Below are 20082 nucleotides of genomic sequence, written 5' to 3'. Positions count from 1 at the left end.
TTTAAGCTATGACTAAGACAAATATGTATTGCTTGTGTATTAAATATGAAATTGATAATAAGTGCCAATAGTCCTTTGAAAACTAGAAAGAACTCTATAATTATGAGAATATATTCAATTTTGTGCACGTGACAGGGCTTTACCATGTAGCTTTGGTTTGTCTGTAATTTACTAGGTAGTTCAAGATGACCTTGACTTTGTCAAGGTACTTCTGTATTAGCTCCCAAGTATTAGGATTGCAGGTATGCACTACCAAACCTGGTTAGAAATTTGAAGTATAATCTTCAGTACCTGGTGTACTCAGTTCAACAGAGCACTGTTTACAAACCATATTTACTTCGTTTATTAGCCACAGAACTTGTTTTTTGGCCAGGTCCTAATAACTATTATTGTTTTAATTGATTTTTAATTTTCTTGTTTGCTAAGTTAGTAATGCCATTCAATTGTGTTTCTCTGGTGATTGTTCTGAGGTTGTTGTTTTCTTAATTTTGCTTTAATAGTAGTAGATGTTTTTGTTAGGAATAGAAAAAGTCTGTCCTAATTGCTATGTTATAATTGTAAGAGGAGGAAAGGCAGGAAATAGGGCCTTCAGAAGTCAACTGGCAGCTGAGGAAGAGTCAACTGTACCAAGGATGCTTTTGTGAAAGAATGAGCAAAATAGCTCTCTGTGTACTCTGGACTTTCATGTATGAAGAAAGGATGATTTTTAGCATCTGCCTAATCAGCAATGCCAGTTTCTTCAGGAGAGGCTTGTTCATTCTGAATGAGACACCCTCACCCACTTCTTCTTTGCCTATACTTTTATCTATCTATCTATCTATCTATCTATCTATCTATCTATCTATCTATCTATCTATCTATCTGTCATCTATCTATCTATCTATCTATCTATCTATCTATCTATCTATCTGTCATCTATCTATCTATCTATCTATCTATCTATCTATCTATCTATCTGTCATCTATCTATCTATCTATCTATCATCTATCTATCATCTGTCTGTCTGTCTGTCTTTGTATGTGTGTGCTTGTACGTGTATGTATGTATCAATCATCTATCTCTTCTCTCTTTGTAGGAGTTAGAGGCAAAAACTAAAAGACAGTGGCACTTTACAGCTGTATAGAATGATGCTGGCAGCAAGAACAGCTCAGCACAAGGTGGCCTCTACAAGCTATAGCATTAGGTAGGCCCCAAGCCCACTTTCACCTTCAACTCTACCAAAACCTGTCAATTTTGTACTGCTTGATGAATGTAGCACCAGAGGGCAGGTTGTAGGTAAAGTTTTCCTGTTCTGACCACCTGCTCTCAGATCATCAACTTGGAGACTTAAGATTATTTATAAATGCTCAGTCAGTAGCTCAGGCTTATTACTAACTAGCTCTTAGAGCTTAACCTATTTTTATTAATCTATGTGCCATGGCTCATGGCTTTTACCTCTATCCTATTTTGTGTATTCAATTCTTTCTGCATCTGACTGGGCAACTAGCTGACTCCACCCTTCTCCTTCCCAGCATTCTCAGTTTGGCTCTCCTGCCTAATCTTATTCTGTTCAGCTATTGGCTAGTCAGTTTGCTTATTAAGCCAGTGACAGTGCCAAATCTTCCCAGTGTACAAAGGGAATATTCGACAGCAGCAGGTCACTTTTTATTTTCTTAAGGCATCTCTTTCCTTCACAGGTAATTTGTAGATTCTCCAGAATATCCTTTTCTCATCATTATTCTTCTTTTGGCTTACTACATTATTACTACAATTCTGTCCTCTCCTAGAAAAACCCTTAAAAGATGGCCCTCTGCTTACTGCATGGACCACACCTATATACGCCAATCCTCAGACAACGCCTCATCTGAGGACTGGAGAAGAGCTCACAGAGGCAGTGTTGCTCAGCAGTGGCTATCAGCATGCCAAACTCATCTGGGGTTGTACCAATTACTTGTCGTACTGTGCATCTAATGCTGCAACTAGAGTAGTCAGTGCTCAGTGAGTTTTGCCTGATTAACATTTGTTTTCAGTCCCCATTCTTTCTTCCTGCAGCACTGTGTGGTCTTTCAAGATCGGTTTCCCATTCTGTGCTCTACACCACCATGTTGTATGCTCCCAATTTGTCCCTACGATAAGCCTAGCAAGTCAGGTAATTGAAGGAGTATTCTGGCAGCTTACACTGATGTTGTCTTTGCTGAGCTGAATGAAGTAACTGAGATACACGGAATTGTAGATGGATTTTTCTTTGGACCACCCAGCTCACAAAAAATGACACAGAAACTTATGATTAATTATGAAAGCTCGGACTTAGCTTAGGCTTGTTCATAACTAGTTCTTATAACTTAAGTTAACCCATATCTTTTAACCTATGTTCTTTTACATGACTCAGTTACCTTTACTCCCTACTGCCCATCCTGCTTCCATTTCATCTGCTGGTAACTCTGCCTTTCTTTCTCCCAGAGTTCTCTCTGTACAGAAGTCCCACCTATACCTTCTGCCTAGCTATTGGCTGTTTAGCTTGTTATTAAACCAATCCCAATGACATATCCTTACACAGTGTAATCGGGTATCTCACAAGAGGGAATGATTAAGATGTCAAGTCAGATGTGCAGTTTTCAGTACCTTATCTAATACTTCAAGAAGTCTCTTAACCTCAAGGACTCTACTTTCTGATCTGAGAAATGGAGACAGTATGTATCTCTTAGATTGATTCTCTGTAGTGTGGAGCTGCGGGCGGCCTGCTTTTCGTCCCGCCCGGATCCCGCACAGCTAGCTTTACACCCGAAATAACAACACACAAACTGTATTCATTTAAACACTGCCTGGCCCATTAGTTTCAGCCTCTTACTCACATCTTGACTAACCCATATCTAATAATCTGTGTAGCACCACAAAGTGGTGCCTTACTGGGAAGATTCTAGTGTACGTCCATCTTGGGCCAGAGCTTCATTGCATCTGGCCCAGAGAGGAGAGGCATGGCATCTGACTGAGCCATCTACCTCACTTCCTTCTTCCTGTTCTGTCTACTCCACCCACCTAAGGGATGGCCTATTAAATGGGCCAAGGCAGTTTCTTTATTAACGAATGAAATCAACACAAACAGAAGACTCTCCCACATCAATTCTCTAAGGTTTTCTATACTGAAAATTTTTATAGATATATTGCTTTATTGCCAACAGTACTTTTATTTTTAACGTTTGGCTTCCAAGCCATGTTTGGTGTCTCAATTCCCAGCTTTGTTCATGTTTTGTTTTTATATTTGGCTTACTCCCAAATAACCCAGATACCTGACGTCGTCAGCACTGAGGCCACACTTGGTAGGGACGTGACAACTATTTTCTCTGTCACTAAGACCCTGTGCTTTTGTTTGTTTTCCAATTACAGTCTTGATCTCTATGATGATGGAGAAACTGAGTGTCTTTGTGAGCAACTACTTCTTTGGATGAGAAGATCTGAGCAAAGAATGTGTCCAAAGATGAGTTTAGGTAAAACTTCAAGTTACCAAAACACAAATCTAGACTCTCCTATAGTTACATGGTAGAGAAAAAAAAGGGCATTTCCCCTCCATTTCAAACAAATCCTTTCTGTGATTCTCCTGTCACTTGCAACCAACCTAGGAATTGTTCACATGCTATTTTGTTTGTTAATTGTTCTAATTTAGTGGGTTAAATACCATCATTTCTTAATTTATCTTGACATAGTTTACCATAGTTATCTTTAAAATAGTTAATTAGTTGACGTAGAGTCATTTTACCTACTCAGGCTGGACTCAGACTTGCGGTCTCCTCCCCAGTCTTCAAACAGCTTGAATGACAGGCCTGTCCTACCATGCCCAGCTTCAGGTTCTCCAAAGCATTCATTTCTCCGCTGCTGTGCAGCAGTGTGTGTTATATGCCCCTGTGTGCGCATAAGGATATCTTTGAAGGCCATAACCAAGAGCAGGGTTTTTGGTTCAGAGTGAGAGACAGGTGCATGCAATTTTACTAACTACTGTAAGAATGTTCTCTAGAAGGCTGTGTTAAGGCTACAGACACACGCTTGAGGTTCTGTCGCTTCATAGTTCTGCCAGCTCTTGGCATTACATAGCTTTTGACTCTTTCCCAGTCCAATGGATGTGAAATGGTATCTTATCATTTTAATGAGCATCTTTCTGATTGGTAATGCTGTTGGAATTTCCTTAGATGCTCACACGTCTGTTGGGCTTGCTTCTCTATAATCCCTTGCCATTTTTTTCTATTTTGAATTTTATGTTTTTGTGGTGTTACAGCAGATCTTGCCACTTTCAAGATACTATTTCCCTGTTGCTGTTAGAAATTGCAAGATCTTCCAATCTGACACACTTTAGTTAGCTTTAGCCATAATATTATCCCATGAACATGATTACAACGAGACTCTGGTGCTGTGTAATAAAAATTTTGCCTGTAGTTTTGTAATTGGGGGTTTTGTTTATGAAACCTTTCGATATATCATCACAAATTACTCTGGTAGCACCCACTAATTTTATAGTTTCACATTTCATAGTCAGATCTTTAACAGCTTAAGTTTACTTTTGCACAAGAGTGTTGGGTGGGGGATAATACTAATGATTATTTCTCCACATCATAGAGAACCCTGTTCTCAATATTGTTATCTCTTATCACATATCCACGTGTGTAATACTCATGTTTGTCTCTGAGCTCTCTATTGTCCTCTGCAGCTTCTTATATGTACCTTGGCTTTGTAGGTAATCTTAATATTTTTGGGGCACATTTTCCTCTTTTTTCATAGATTTTGTTATTCCATTTGAATTTAACTGAGCTTTTAAGTTTTCCAAAAATACATATAGGACTTTGAATGGTTGTGCATTAAATTTACAGCTGAATTCAATGAGAATTTACCCTTTTTTTCTGAGACAGGATTTCTTTGTGTGGTCCTGGTTGTGCTGGAACTCACTCTGTAGAATAGGCCTGCCTTTGCTTCCTGAGTACTGGAATTAAAAGTGTGTACCACCACCCAGCTCAGAATTGATCCACCTTTTTATTTTTATTTTTATTTATCTTTTTAAAAGACAGGGTTCCTCTGTGTAGCTTTGGTGCCTGTCCTGGAACTCACTCTGTAGTCCAGGCTGGCCTTGAACTCACAGAGATTCGCCTGCCTCTGCCTCCTAAGTTCGTGCACCACTACCACCACCCAGCAACCCCCCTTTTTTATAATGCTTTTCATTTCTCAGAGCATAGGTATCTTTTTGTTTTGGTTACCTTTGTGGAATTTTTAATTTTTGGGGAGGAGTGGGTTTTATGTGTTCTTGACTAAATTATTTATCGATTATGTTGCTATTTTAAATGCTATCTTTTTACTTACATTTTTAATGGGAGGTTTTGGATATAGAGAAGTGCTAGTGATTTTTACTCTTTTATCTGGCACCTGCAAACTTTGCTGGATTCTTATTTCCTTGTGTTTATTTTCTAGGTAAATGATATCATATACAAAATGACAACTTACTCTCTATTCTTCCCTTCCTCATTTCTTTTTGCTTTTGCTCTCCTAGACTTTGCTGGGACTCATTCTCAGGTTATATAAGCATCATGGATACATTAAGCCTCCTGGTTTGAGAGGAAGCATCTTAAAGAAAGTTTCTCCTTCAAGTTCAGTTTTACCAGCGGCAAGGATTATCAAACTGAGTTTTCTTCTATTTTCTACTTTTCTATTTAAACATACACACACTGTTTAAAACCTTTTTCTTGATGTTACGGTGGTAGCATGGATTTCATAGGAGCATTGTCACTTCAAGTAGCATAACATCTTTTAACATGCGCACGCACTTACATACATGTGTCATTGCAAGTAAACACAGAATAATATGATTCCCGTTGGATTTTCCAAACACCCTGTGGGTTATTGAGGGGAACATCTTTTCAGGTTGTTGGTCAGGGGAGTTCAAGAAACTGTCAAGACAATACAGGCTGTCCTTGTCATTGTCCTTGGTTGCCGCAGTCGAACTTGAAGGTAAGACCCTGCTGCTGAAGATACCATACATTTTGGACAGAGGATTTTGAGGAATCGATCTGGGTCTGACTTAGGGGCTTCTTCTCTGAGGACTAACGTTTATAGTAGCAGAGAGTGTTGTGCAAGCTGCTAAGGAAAAGAAGCAGTCAATAGCCCTGCTCAGTTTCAACGCCTCCACACCAAAACAATGACCGGAACAGTACAATATTCTAAAAGGTATATAATGATAGCGGCGTTTTTATCCTGAGGACAGCCAACAACTAATAGGTAGGGCTCAACCCCTGCTCAGTAGGAGGGAAATCATGCCCGGCACTGTAAACCCAACCAACTACCCATGGCCCATGGTGAGGCTCAGGGCCACACAAAAGATCCTACTGCAACGGCTTCCCTAAACCAGTATGTTTTCACGCCACATTCTAAATATTTATCCTCCTACTCACAGATAAGTGTAGCTCTCACTTCCTCATCAGAAGCTCAGAGAAGCTTTTTCTTTTCCAGCAGAGAATGACATAGAAAGTGATAACTGGTTAAAAGGTAGAGAAAAACTGACCATGGGGGTGGCCAGCCATGATTGCCGCATCTGTAGCGCTACTCCTCCACCTGAGGCTTAGGGACCATCACAGAATAGCTACTCCTCCACCTGAGGCTTAGGGACTATCACAGAAGAGCTACTCCTCCACCTGAGGCTTAGGGACCATCACAGAAGAGCTACTCCTCCACCTGAGGCTTAGGGACCATCACAGAAGAGCTACTCCTCCACCTGAGGCTTAGGGACCATCACAGAAGAGCTACTCCTCCACCTGAGGTTTAGGGACCATCAAAGAAGAGCTACTCCTCCACCTGAGGCTTAGGGACCATCACAGAAGAGCTACTCCTCCACCTGAGGTTTAGGGACCATCACAGAAGACAAAAGACCAGAATCTCTGCTGTGAGATTGTATTCTCTGCATGTGACAGGGAAGTTGCACCCATGAAATCTCAAGAACGTGCTTGACCAGAAGAATGACAGCACTAATGGGCAAGCCAATGTGGAAGGGAGAAATCTCACAAGGCCCCACCCCTAGATGAAACCACATGTACTCATGCTGCTGAGAGCAGGAGAATCAGTTTTTTTTCTTTTTACAGGGGTAAGAGCCCAATAGGTTATCCAAACCCAAGCAATCAGCCTTATACACATATACATATGAACAACTCTAAATGAACCCATTAGGTTGTATCTATAAATTTTTATGTGTGTATGTATTTAATAATAATTCAAGAAAAAACAAATCATAGTAAGAACTTAGGTTTGACATGAAATTTTCTACACATAATTCTTTTTTTATTGATTTTTATTGAGCGCTACATTTTTCTTTGCCCCCTCCCTGCCTCTCCCCTTTAGCCCTTCCCCCAAGACCCCCATGCTCCCAATTTACTCAGGAGATCTTGTGTTTTGCTACTTCCCATGCAGATTATATCTATGTAGGTCTCTCTTAGTGTCCTCATTGTTGTCTAGGTTCTCTGGGATTGTGATTTGTAGCCTGGTGTTCTTTGCTTTATGTTTAAAAACCACTTATGAGTGAGTACATGTGATAATTAATTGTCTTTCTGTGTCTGGGTTGCTTCACTCAAAATAATGTTTTCTAGCTCCATCCACTTTCCTGCAAAATTTAAGATGTCTTTATTTTTTCTGCTGTGTTAGTACTCCATTGTGTAAATGTACCACATTTTCCTTATCCATTCTTTAGTTGAGGGGCATTTAGGTTGTTTCCAGGTTCTGGCTATGACAAACAATGCTGCTATGAACATAGTTGAGCAGATGTCCTTGTGGCACGATTGAGCGTCCTTTGGATATATACCCAAAAATGGTATTACTGGGTCTTGAGGAAGGCTGTTTCCTAATTTTCTGAGAAATCGCCACACTGACATTCAAAGGGGCTGTACCAGCTTGCATTCCCACCAGCAATGCAGAAGTGTTCCCTTTACCCCACAACCTTCCCAGCACAAGTGATCATTAGTGTTTTTGATCTTGGCCATTCTTACAGGTGTAAGATGGAATCTCAGAGTTGTTTTGATTTGCACTTCCCTGATGGCTAAGGATGCTGAAAATTTCCTTAAGTGTCTTTCGGCCATTTTAGATTCCTCTGTTGAGAGTTCTCTGTTTAGGTCTGTACTCCATGTTTTTTATTAGATTATTTGTTCTTTTGATGACCAACCAATTTCTTGAGTTCTTTGTCTATTTTCGAGATCAGACCTCTGTCTGATATGGGGTTAGCGAAGATCTTTTCCCATTCTGTAGGCTGTTGTTTTGTCTTGTTGACCACTACACATAATTCTTACTTGGAAAGAAAATTTAGTCACTTGGACGTTGAGCTATGGTATGATAGTGGTATTAGATATGGTATAATAATTCAGTGGGTTTCATTTTATTATTTTAATTTTAGAATTAATTTCTCATCCTCATTTTTTTTAAAATAGAGAATTTAATTACTAGAATCAAGACTTGAGAATAATTTATTTTCTTCAGAATGGTGTAGTGCAGTGGTTCTCAACCTGTGGGTTGCGACCTCCTTGGGGTCACATATCAGATATTGTGCATAGGAGATTTTACATTATAATTCATAATAGCAGCATAAATTACATTTATGAAGTAGCAACAAAATAATTTTATGGTTGGGGGTCACTACAACATGAGGAACGGTATTAAAGAGTCGTAACATTAGGAAGGTTGAGAACCACTGGTGTATTGTTTGGGGTATGCCAGTAGCTCTTCATTCTCCTTAACAGTTTGGTCAAGACAGGACAATGAAACAGAACAAGAAAAGGAAGATATCAGAGGCCTCGGCGATAGATGGCAATGCCTTGGTTAATTTTTCTTGTTTTAAATTACCATTTGATTCTTGTGACAGACAATATATTTATACTTTAAGCCTGCATTACTGAACTTGAATATCAAATATTTACTTGTAAATTTGAACTTCTAACAGTAAAATTGCAATATTTATTGTGATAAGAATATTACATAGGGTTTATAATTGGTAGTGATTATTCTCAATTTGATGCACAGACATTTATATTCATACTGCTAAATGAGCTACCCCCTGTTATGCCTGCTCCCTGCTCCTTCTGTTTTCTGTCTAAGCAATGGAGATATCACCCTTCTCCACATGCTTCTAAGTTCATGATGTTTTGTTCTAGTATGGACCCAAGAGACCATGGGTGGAACCCTCTGAAACTGTGAACTAAATAAAAGTCACAGTCCTTAAAAATAAAGTGTCATTTTGTTCTTAATTGTCCTGGTCAATCTTTCTATTCTCTTAGGGACAATTTGTTATTTTATATTTTCTGTCAGTTTATCTCTGGCCTCCACATTTTTCAGTTTGTTGGAGTATAATCAATCATGTTACATTTTTAACATGCACCTTTTCACCTTTTCACTTTATGTATTATTTCCATATTTTTAAATAATTTCTCTTTAATTCTCTTAATATTTCCAATAAGTGGATTTAAAAATATCTAAAAACTATTTTGGAATAATTTTAAAGATCAGAAGATTAGCCAGGTTAGTACCAAAAGTCCCCATGTACCTCATTCTGTTTCTCATAATAACACACTTTATGTAGCCAACAGGCAATGACTAGTGGAAGGAAGGTAGTAGCTAAAGTGAGGAGTTTATTCAGACTTCTTAGTTTTCCATTACTGAGGCTTGTTTTCTTTATCTCATGTCATGGGCTGCTCTGCGTCTCCACATATATGTATGCTAATGCTCTAACTTCCAGCACCTAAGGAATGTGGATGTTAATGTGAAATTGTCTGCAGCATCTTTAAAGATGACATTAAGTCAAAATGGAGTCATTAGAGTAGGCTGATTCACTATATTTGGTGCTATTATGAGACGGTGGCACAGGGGGAATCTCTGGAAGCCCTGCGGTGGTCGCCTACAAGCCGAGTAGGGGGCCTCAGAAGAAACCAACACCGCCAACACTTTTTTGTTGCACTTACTCTAGAGAATTATAAGAATATCAGGTTCCTTTAAAGTTAGCTAGCCTAAGGCACTTAGCAGAGCAGCCTTAGAAGGACTGCACAGCACTGCACTTGTGTACCTCGTTCCTCTGTCTTCAGTGTGGTGCTTTCTTTTGGGCTCCCAACGAACTCCAAATAAAGACAGGAAGACTTATTATTAGCTACGAATGCTCAGTCTTAGCTTATGCTCACTTCTAGCTAACATTTTTCTTTAACTTAAATTAACCTGTTTCTTTTCATCTATGTTTTGCCCCAGAGCTCTTTACCTTTCTTTCCTTGTGTGTGTTCTACTCTGTCTAACTGGCTGGCAGTTGCCTGACTGCCTCACCTGGGAAGGGGGTCTCTTTTTTTCCCTCCCTTGTTCTCTCTTCTTCCCAAGCCTAGATTGCTCCTCCTACTTATTCTCTTTGTCAGCCCTGAATATCCTACTACTGCCTAACTCTTTTTATTAGATCAATGAGGTGCCTTAGGCAGGCAAGGTAAAACAGTAACACATCTTTACATAGTTAAACAAAAACCGCATAAATAAATGTAACACATCTTGGTCTAGTTAAAGTAATATACCACAACATTAGTGTCTCAGTTTTTCCTCGTCTTTCAAATTTACTCTAATGATGCAATACATTAGAACTACATTAAAGCGAGACGAAGTTCTTTCCCCTTCCTGGAAGACTGAATGTGTACGAAAGGGTTCTAGATATTATGTTAAATCCACCATAGTAATGAGTGTCTTAGGCAAGATATTTTGAGGTTATTCAAATATCTTGTTTTTCTTTGAAGATTTTTCCACTAATGTTCTGCCGGTCTTAGTTGCAATAATTATTGCTATGTTGTTCTTTCTTTTCTTTTCTTTCCTTTTTTCTTCTGTACTGAGCATTTTACCCAGGTGTGCATTCTAAGTAACCACACTGCCCCACTTAGCTACTTTCTTGCCCCTGATATTATTTTCTAATGGTGAGTTTTCTATTTATCTAATTCTTTGCATATTTTTCAACATTTTTTCTTCTGTAAGAAAGTTACCCTTTATTTCTTTATTTTTTCTTGTATTTGGGAGTCTGGACTTGCAAATATTTATCCTTTTGTGTTATAATCTAGGATCACCATTATTTAGCTTCAGTCATTTATTAACTTACTAATTTTTAGACAGGGTTTCACTGCATAATCCAGGTTGGTGGAACTCAAGATCCTTCTGCTTCAGCCTCCTAAATGTTGAGACATTGAGCATGCACTGGCACTTTCTGCAGGTAGACAGTCTCCTTAATGAAAAACATTTTTACTCCCTCTCAGGAAGACATCTCTATTGTCCAGGCTCTTAGGTCCAGGTGAGGGTGAGGGTCCATGTGTGTGGTTCCTTGAAACTTAGCCTGGAGACCCATAAGGAAATCTGTGTTTCTTCCCCAGTTGTCTACCAACAAACCATTGAGGTGAAAGGCTAGGTTAACTAGGACAGTCCTCCAGGCCAGAAGCCAAATGAAACAGGATGTGAGCAGTAGCCCCTGATCTCTGGTAATTTTGAAATCCACTTGAGCACATGTTGCCAGATCGTTCTTAGGATGCAGTTTTTCTCTCTCAGAACGCTTCATCAAAGGTTTTAGCTTTTCCCCACGGGCTCTTGTTTTCATCCTCTGGATTATCCTTCCTCCCTAAGGAAGTGAGGATCTGTGTGGCTGTCTCAGTCTCCTTGTTGACCTTGAAAGTCAGGGAGCTGTACTTTAAAGTGTTATATGTCTCCTTGTCAATCAAGATGCTGATGCCCCTGTTTATGTCAAAAACTGACAGCTGAGGATATTCTTTTTAAAAATGATAATAGTTTTTTTATTTTTCTAAGTTACTGTATTTTTTTGAATTTAAAATTACATCATTTCCCTCTTCTATTTCTTCCACAACAAATGTTATGCATTCCCTTGCTCTTTCTCAAATTTATAGCCTTCTTTTAAATTGTATAATATAAATATATAAATGTATCAAATATATTCTTAAACACATAAATATAACCTGCTCAGTCTGTACAGTGTTATCTATATGTATGTGGTCTCAGGATTGTCCTTTTGTTACTGGATAACCAACAGGAGGACTCTTCCCCGGGGAAGACCGTTTCTCCCGCTCTCAGCATTCCCTTTTGCTGGTAATTCCCCCTCTAGGGCTGAGGTCCACTGAGATTTAACCCTCTTTGTTAGCGTGTCCATTGGTGTTGCTCTTCAGGCTTTGTTTCAGCTGCCATGCTAATGAGACCTCATGGGCATAGTCGATGACATTTCTAGAAGATACAATTTCACAGCAAACTTCCTGTTCCTCTGGTCCTACAATCTTTCCGCCCTGCCTTCCTCAATGATCCCTGAGCCGTAGGTGCTGGAATTGTGTTTAGATACACCAGTTTTGACTAGGCATCACACAGTTTCTTTTCTGTTGGATTTTAACCAGTTGTGGTTTTCTGTGATGGTCTTTGTGGCAAAGAGAAATTTCTTTGCTGAGACCTCCTGTAAGCATTCTGTGAATCTTACTGCATTGCACTGTACCAGAAAGATACCACACTCACGTATTTCTTTGACATAGCATTTTTTTTTTTTTTTTTTTTTTTTTTTTTTTTTTTTTTTTTTTTTTTTTTTTTTGGTTTAGAAACCCTGGCCATTAGGGCTGGGACGATAGCTCAGTGGATAGAGTGTTTGCCTACTATACATAAAGTCCTGGGTTTGGCCCTCAGCATCTCACAAAATTGGAGGTACTGATCATCCCGCTAATCTCAACACTTAAAGGTTCAGGCAAAATAATCAGAAGTTCAAGGTCATACTCAGCTTCATAGGGAATTTGAGACCAGTCTGAGCTATAGAAGATTTAGAGTCAAAAAAGTGGACAAAAAAAACCCATCCCGATAACAATAACGAACATAAAGAAATAGTCCTGGGCTCCGTTGGTGCTGTGAACTCGACCTTAAGGATACTGGAATTCCTTTTGTTTACTGGATATCCAGACACACACAATTTACCACTGGAAGATCTTTGAATTAACACGTTCACGAGGCATTGTCTTAGATTTATTTTTAGGCCTTAAAGGATTTCATAGCTCTATTCTGTGGTGGGTCTTTGCTCTGACCCTAATGTATATTCTGAGAATCTTTCGCTGGGAGACACTAAGGATGAGAAACCATTTTATTTTCAAACACTGTAGACTGGGCTTTTAATATTTCTCTTAAGTGTTGCTAAAAAATGAAACTACTGCATAATAGAATTATTCACATGCCTAGTGCTCACTTGTAGATGAATAAATAAATTGAGGAATAGCTCTCAACTTTAAAGAAAGGATGAATTGGAACATTGCACTAAGTTGCATGGGCAGCCAATAAGAACAAAAGCCATTTGAAACATGAGGAAAGAGACAAAAATTAGAGATGTGGTTCTGCTCTTGGAGCTGGGTGGGAAGGGGCATAGTGAATTGCGGTGTAGTCCTAAGTCTGCAAAAGGAAGAACCCTGCAGGTTGGCTGTGCAAGACAGCAGTGTGGAAATGTTTCACACACCTGAATTGGATTTGTTTTTGATTTCACAAATTTTTCTTTATTTAGAAAAGCAACATTTGATCAGAGATCACAGAGGCTACAGCAAGGTACAAGGAAATAAAACAGACCAGGACATGACTGCTGGCCTTCACCACTGTGCATCTGACTAAGATAGTTTTGACATTGGGATATCCAGAAGCAAATTTGCCATCACTCTAGCCTCAAGGGTGAATTGGATTTTTAAAAGTTATTAAGTTGACAAAAAAAAAACCAGCAAAAACTAGTTCTCTGGCATTTCAAGGATTCAGACAATTCTTCCACTTTTACCTAGAGTATTGGTCAACCAGATCCATAAGTTCTTATTTTCACAGGTCATTACTAGGCCAGTGTTGTCACACTTCCTACCTATTGTGTGAAAATGTCTTTTTTGTTCTACCTGCAATAGTACTTCCCTCATTTTTTTTTTTCAGACGATATTTCTCTGTGTAAACCTGGCTGTCCTGGAACCCACTCTGTAGGTCAGGCTGGCCTCAAACTCAGAGCTTCACCTGCTTTTGTTTCCCAAGTGCTGGGCTGGGATTAAAGGCATGAACCACCACCGCCCAGCTCCTCACTGTCTTCCAAGAGTCAACAAACAGATTCCAGTTTTAACTATTACTGTGACCATTTGGGGGTCCAGAGCTAGTGCTACATGTTGTGTTATGGCAGTTGTCCTCAAACTCAGGGTCTGTTCTGGCTACATTTGCATCTGGAAGGGGACGACCAGATACAACTGATCACTGGTCTACCAGCCTCTGCTTTCATTAATTCTTTATTCCAGAAACTTGATTTTAGCAGTGTGATTTTTTTATTATTGAAAATAGATTTTCTTCATACAATTTATTCTGACCATGGTTTCCCTTTCTCTCTCTCTCTTTAAAAAACAAACAGGTAAACAACAAAACAACACCACCAACAAAATAAACCAGAGTAGAACAGAACAGAGAAAAATGTACAAAACAAAGAAAAAGTACAAGAAACACACACACACACACACAGAGAGGAAGGGAGAGAGAGAGAGAGAGAGAGAGAGAGAGAGAGAGAGAGAGAGAGAGAGAGAGAGAGAGAGAGAGAGAGAAACAGTTTTACTGCTGTGCATGTGTCTACCCTTATGTGTGGTTCATATACGCAGGAAGACTTCATCAGAGAAATCTAATTTTTCCTTTGCAGGTGACTGTCAATTGGAGATAGCTTTTTGGTTAGGGATGGGAGATCATGCCCGCTCCTCCCTCTCAGCGCTGGGGCCCTATCTGACTTGGACCTGTACAGACCCTGGCATGCTGCCGGAGTCTCTATGAGTTCATATGTTGGGACTGGAAAGCATGGTTTCCTTGGTGTCTCCAATCCCTACTTGCTCTTAGTCGTTCTGATCCCTCTTCTACAAAGATCTGAGTCCTGAGGGGAGATGTTAAAGGAGAGATTTTCAATGGAGATGTTTCACTTAGGATTGGGTATTCCAAGGTCTCTCACTCTGCACATTATCCAGTGTGGGTTTCTATATTGTTTCCATCTATTGCAGGTATAAACCTCTCTGATGATGACTGAGCAAGACAGTCATCTAAGAGTATAGCAGAATGTCATTAGGAGTCATTATTCTGTCCAATTGCTTGAGCAGAACAATTGAATTTAGGTTTTCCCTAGGTCCATGGCCTTGCTAGTCCCAGGTTCTGGGCCATCTGAGCAGTGTTAAGCATGGGTTTCCCTTGATGGAGTTGGCCCTAAATCCAATCGGATAATACTTAATTACTCCCACAACTTTTTTTGTCCCAATTGCACCAGTAGACAGGTCACTATTGTAGGTTTGTAGCTGGGTTGGTTATTTACCTTTTTTTTTTTTTTTTTTTTTAGTGTTAGCACACATTTTCCATCATTTTTCATTAATGCTGACTCCATGGACTATTATGGCGTTTCTCCCCCGGTAATGGAGCAGAGAGTTATAGTTCACGGTAACAGGGTGAGAAGCCAGCAGACTCTGGACGTCTCCTTTGCTCTGTAGTTTTGTTTTTCACTCTCTAGTCCACAGATGTTCCCGAGAGTCTATCTTTGCTTAAACCTCCTTCCTTCAGGGTTTTTTTTTTTTTTTTTTTTTTTTTTTTTTTTTTTTTTTTGCCCACTGTTAGTTTAACTACTTTTTGCTTCTCCTTAACATTGGGCTTTTTTCCAAAGTTAATTGGGTGTTTGCATTACTGAGAAGTTAGGAGAAAATGCCTAAGAAAGATATAATGCCAGAGAGATTGGGACAAAGTTCAGTTGTAGAGTGCCTTGCTTGTGTGAAGCCCGGGATTTCGTGCCAGAACTTATAAAGGCAAGGTTTTGTGAGACAGTGAGAATTTTCTTGGGCCCCATATGTCATTCTGAGTTGTCTAAAACACAACACAACACAACACCAAAACAAAATACGTGCATGAGGGATTAGAGCCCAACTGGACTGCTGTGCCAAGAAGTTTTATACTCTTTGGTTTTCAGTCTATGAAAACGAAAATATTGCTGTTAAATAGGGAAGAGTCAGAAATGTATTTACACGTTTTTGGGGTTGTATCACCTTTTTCTGTATGATACTTCAGTTTGTTGGCCCCTGCTTGCATGGCACCTTCTGAAGTCCTTGTAGATACCAACAGTGAGCTTACAGACTAAGTGTCTTGGCAAAATTTCTGAAATAAAGACAGTTTAGTCGCAAGAGTCTTTATGCTATAACATTTCCCCATTCACTAGGCCATGGGCATTTCTGGAAACTGGCTACGAGGCAGTGCAGGACGACTCAGGCTGCGTGCTAAGGCACTCTTCAGTTGTACTGGACAGAGCTAAGTGAGACGGTAAAGATTAAAAAAGAGAAAGATGAAGCGGGCCCTGCCAAGGTGTGCCACTAAGTGACAGAGTTGGGGCAAGAGGTTTATTGGGGGAGGAGGAATATGGAGGGGGAGTGGGGGAGGGGAAGGTGAAAGAGCGGAAGGCCATGAGGGAATGGAGACATGAGGGAGGTAGGCAGACCCTGAGAGAGACCGGAGGTTAGAGAGCCAGCTGTGCTCTGGCGGGCACCTTTAAAGGGGAGGGCACATGTGGCACAGCTGCGCATGGAAAGACGACTGGCGACGGGTGGTGATGTAGCTGCTTTGGCAGCTGAGGCAGGATGCAGCAGAAACTAACAGTGACGGTAAGTTTTGGCCAACTTGACCCAAATTAGGGTCATCTGGGAAGAGGGACCCTCAACTGAGCAACTGCCTCCACCAGACTGGCCTGTAGGCAAGTCTGTAGGACACTTTCTTGATTAATGATGGATGTTGGAAAGCCCAACTCATTGCACAAGGTGCTACCTCTCTCTGGGCTGGTGGTCCTGGGCTGAGCAGGTTGAGCAAGTCATAGATGGCAAATCACTAAGCAGTGTTCCTCCATTGCCTCTGCTTCACTTCCTGTCTCCAGGTTCTTGCCTTGGCTCCCCTTGATGATGGACAGTAAAGTACAAGATGATAGAACCCTTCCTTCCCCCAACTTGCTTTTCGGTCATTCTGTTTATCACAGGAATAGGAAAACAAATTCAAATACTGAGTTATTGCTATAGCCACTTGGGGGACCTCATTGATGTCTGGTAATATTCTTTGTGTCCGTGGTGTATATCCACCAAAAGTTAGAATACATCTGTCAGGACAAAGGTCAAACTGTTAGGAATGAGTATCAGTGACTTAGTCTTTACATTGGAAGGAAAGCTCTGAACTCCATAGACATCACACTGGGACCTCTACCTGGAATATGGCCAGACTGAAGCAAACAGCTATTATTAAAAAGCTGTTACTTGGGTTAGAGATAAAGATCTGAAAGCAGTTAGTGATGAGACTAGTTAGTGGCAATGGGACAGAAACGTCAAAATATGAGAAAAGTATAGAAATATAAGTATAAAAATATAATATAATATTTTATAAAAATATAACAATATAAGCCAGTTTACAGCACTTGGCAATGACTCTGACGCCGAAACCTATTCAGGGTGACAGACTATTAGGCTGTCAAGGATGAAAAGAATTTGGAGCTTGTCATGTGTCCTCCCCCCACCCCCTCTACAACAAGTAGGGGAAGACACATTGGTCTATGGGGCACCAAGAGTTTTAGGCATAACAAAAGTTACTTTATAACAAAAGATATAGTTTTATAGCATTCGTTGTTTTCCAATCTCTGGAGGTCACCAATAGGATTTTCTGCCTTCACTTTCTAGCCCTGAGGCATTTAAACTACAGTCATTTCCTGGCAGCACGTGGAGCTTCTGGGACGTGAAAGGAAGGAACAGAACTTCCGCCCCAGAGACTCCGGGTGCAAGCGTGCTGGGGCTTGGAGCTGGCCTCTGAATGTGGGACCGTGCTCATTTGCGTTTCTGCGTTCCTTCACAATGTCTACTGTTCCCCAGTAGGAGCTTTTCCCTGTGACTGAGTCCCCCCTAAACTCCACCTCCCTCTCCGGAAGTCTGCAGCACCTTCCCCAGGGCTCAGTGGGTCTCCAGGCACCGAGGAGGCCCTAATGAAGATGAGTCAGCGCTGATTTCCCATCTGGTGAACACACGGCTCATTTACCTCTGGCGGTTTTGAGCAAACCCAAAGTGCTTCGTGGCTGGGTTGAAAGTCTGCGGCGACTTTTTAGTTTCTATATATGAACTTGAAACTAAGGGAGAACGTTCTCAACCAGTAAGCTACTTATTTCTGAAGCCAATTTTCTTCAAGGAAAAGCAGCAGAACAATGGCAGCCTCCTGCAGTTCCCACTGGTGACCATGGTGCTGAGCGAGCAAGACTTGTGGCCTGTTTTGCCGCTAAGCTCTTGGTGGTGTTGCAAATACCTGGAAAAAAAACCCAAAACAAAAAAACTGAACTTACTATTTCTAGAAATTTTGACACAAGTAAAAATAGCTATTTTGGATAATTTATGCTTTATAATGAGGCATTCAAGGGAGAATACTAAAATGTTGTAGCCAATGAGAGTTCAGTGGGAAACTTCATGATTCTGGTGATGAGAGCTGAGGCTATGAAGGGCTGTCATTATTCCAGTCATAAATTTTATCCTGGTCTCCTCTTATCCCTTTGACCTGTTCCCCTCCACCATAACGTTTCTTCCTTTGTAATGTTCCCTGTCATAGTGTGCCTTCTATTGCTGTGATAAACACCATGAACAAAAACAGTTTGGGGAGGAAAGAGTTAATTTTGCTTATATGTCCTAAATCAAAGTCCATCATCAAAGGAAGACAAGGCAAGAACCTGCAGGCGGAAACTGAAGCATAGACCCTGGAGGAAAACTACTTACTGGCGTGCTTGCTATGGTTTCTTAGCTTGCTTTCTTGGACAGCCTAGGACCACCTGCTCAGGGATGGTATCACCACCTTGGGTTGGGCCCTCCCCCGTCGATCCTTAATCAAGAAAGTGCCCCCACAGTCTTACCAACCGCTCAGTCTGAGTCAATCTGATATCAGCCTTTACTCAGTTGAGGGTCTTTCTTCCCAGATGACCCTGGCTTGTGTCAAGTTGAAAACTAAACAAACAAACAAGACCAAAACCACAAAACCTATCAGACATCATAGAATTTATTATAACTATTATTAATTATTTGTCATGTGTACTATGTCACAAACAGAGATGGATATGCCTGTGTCTATCCATAATGTCAGAATTTATTGAATAATACATTTATAACATTGGTGTTTTTGGTAGTAGTTTGCCAACAACTCTTAATAGCTGGTCAAAGCAAGCACAGGTTTTTTAAATCTTAATCTTAGTTACTAATACTAACTCCTATGTCCTACGTTTTACATCACGTTATAAATACCCACCTATCTATCATCTGTGCATTTGTGTAACTTACAGAAGATCAATGGAAAGAGAAGCCTTTTCTCCTGGTTACGCCAGCCTCTCTGAGCTCCCACACAGATGAGAGTGACATGAGATTAGCACTTGACTACGACTCACTTTAAAGAAGGCATTTTTGGGACAGGTGTTATTTTAGAGTCAAGTTTCCTGCTCTGTCCACAACCATACTGTGTGGGTTAGTAAGTCTTTAGCTCTTTTCTGAGCACCTTTTGTGTTCCAGGTACCGCATTAAAAGGCTGGAGATCGTGAAAGTACAAAGTCCTTACTTTTGCAAGCTGAACAAAATGAGTGCTGGATTTGCCCTCCTATGTTTCTTCACTAAGTAAAGCTGAGTTAAACCTAAGTGGGCAGCTTAGGACATTCTTTACTTTTGTCTCATTTCCGGGGCAGAAAACAGAAAATGTCAAGGCTTACGTTGACTTTTTCTTTTTATTTGTTTCATTTTAGGGGTGTGATGAAAGTTGATATCAATCTCCAGAAAGTGGACATTGACCAGTGCTCGAGTGACGGCTGGTTTTCAGGGACTCACAAATGCCATCTTAACAACTCAGAGGTAAGAACACAAGGATTAGAGCTTCCAAAATCGGAGGCAAAGGCGTGCATGGCTCTCGCACGTGTTTTATTTGTGTGGGTGAATGACCCTGCGCATCCGAATGAGAAGAAAAGAATCCAGACACATCTCGCTTCTGTCAAATAAACTGAAAGAGGGGAGAAAATAACATTTTTAAAGAGAAACTGTTTTGGGGAC

At 40.3% G+C, this 20082-nt stretch overlaps 1 protein-coding gene across 1 annotated transcript in view; it reads left to right on the top strand.

The window, feature by feature from the left end:
- Positions 1-20082, top strand: part of Gpr158 (G protein-coupled receptor 158) — a 337333-nt gene that overhangs the window by 20122 nt on the left and 297129 nt on the right. Inside the window, exon 2 of the mRNA XM_038333736.1 lies at positions 19782-19887. Coding sequence (XP_038189664.1) covers positions 19782-19887 — 106 coding nt within the window. The remainder of the gene's footprint in view (positions 1-19781; positions 19888-20082) is intronic.

The sequence above is a fragment of the Arvicola amphibius genome, chromosome 6, assembly GCF_903992535.2.
Source record: "Arvicola amphibius chromosome 6, mArvAmp1.2, whole genome shotgun sequence".
NCBI lineage: Eukaryota > Metazoa > Chordata > Mammalia > Rodentia > Cricetidae > Arvicola > Arvicola amphibius.
Note: the sequence above shows the minus strand (reverse complement) of the source record. Positions and strands in the feature narration are given on the sequence as shown.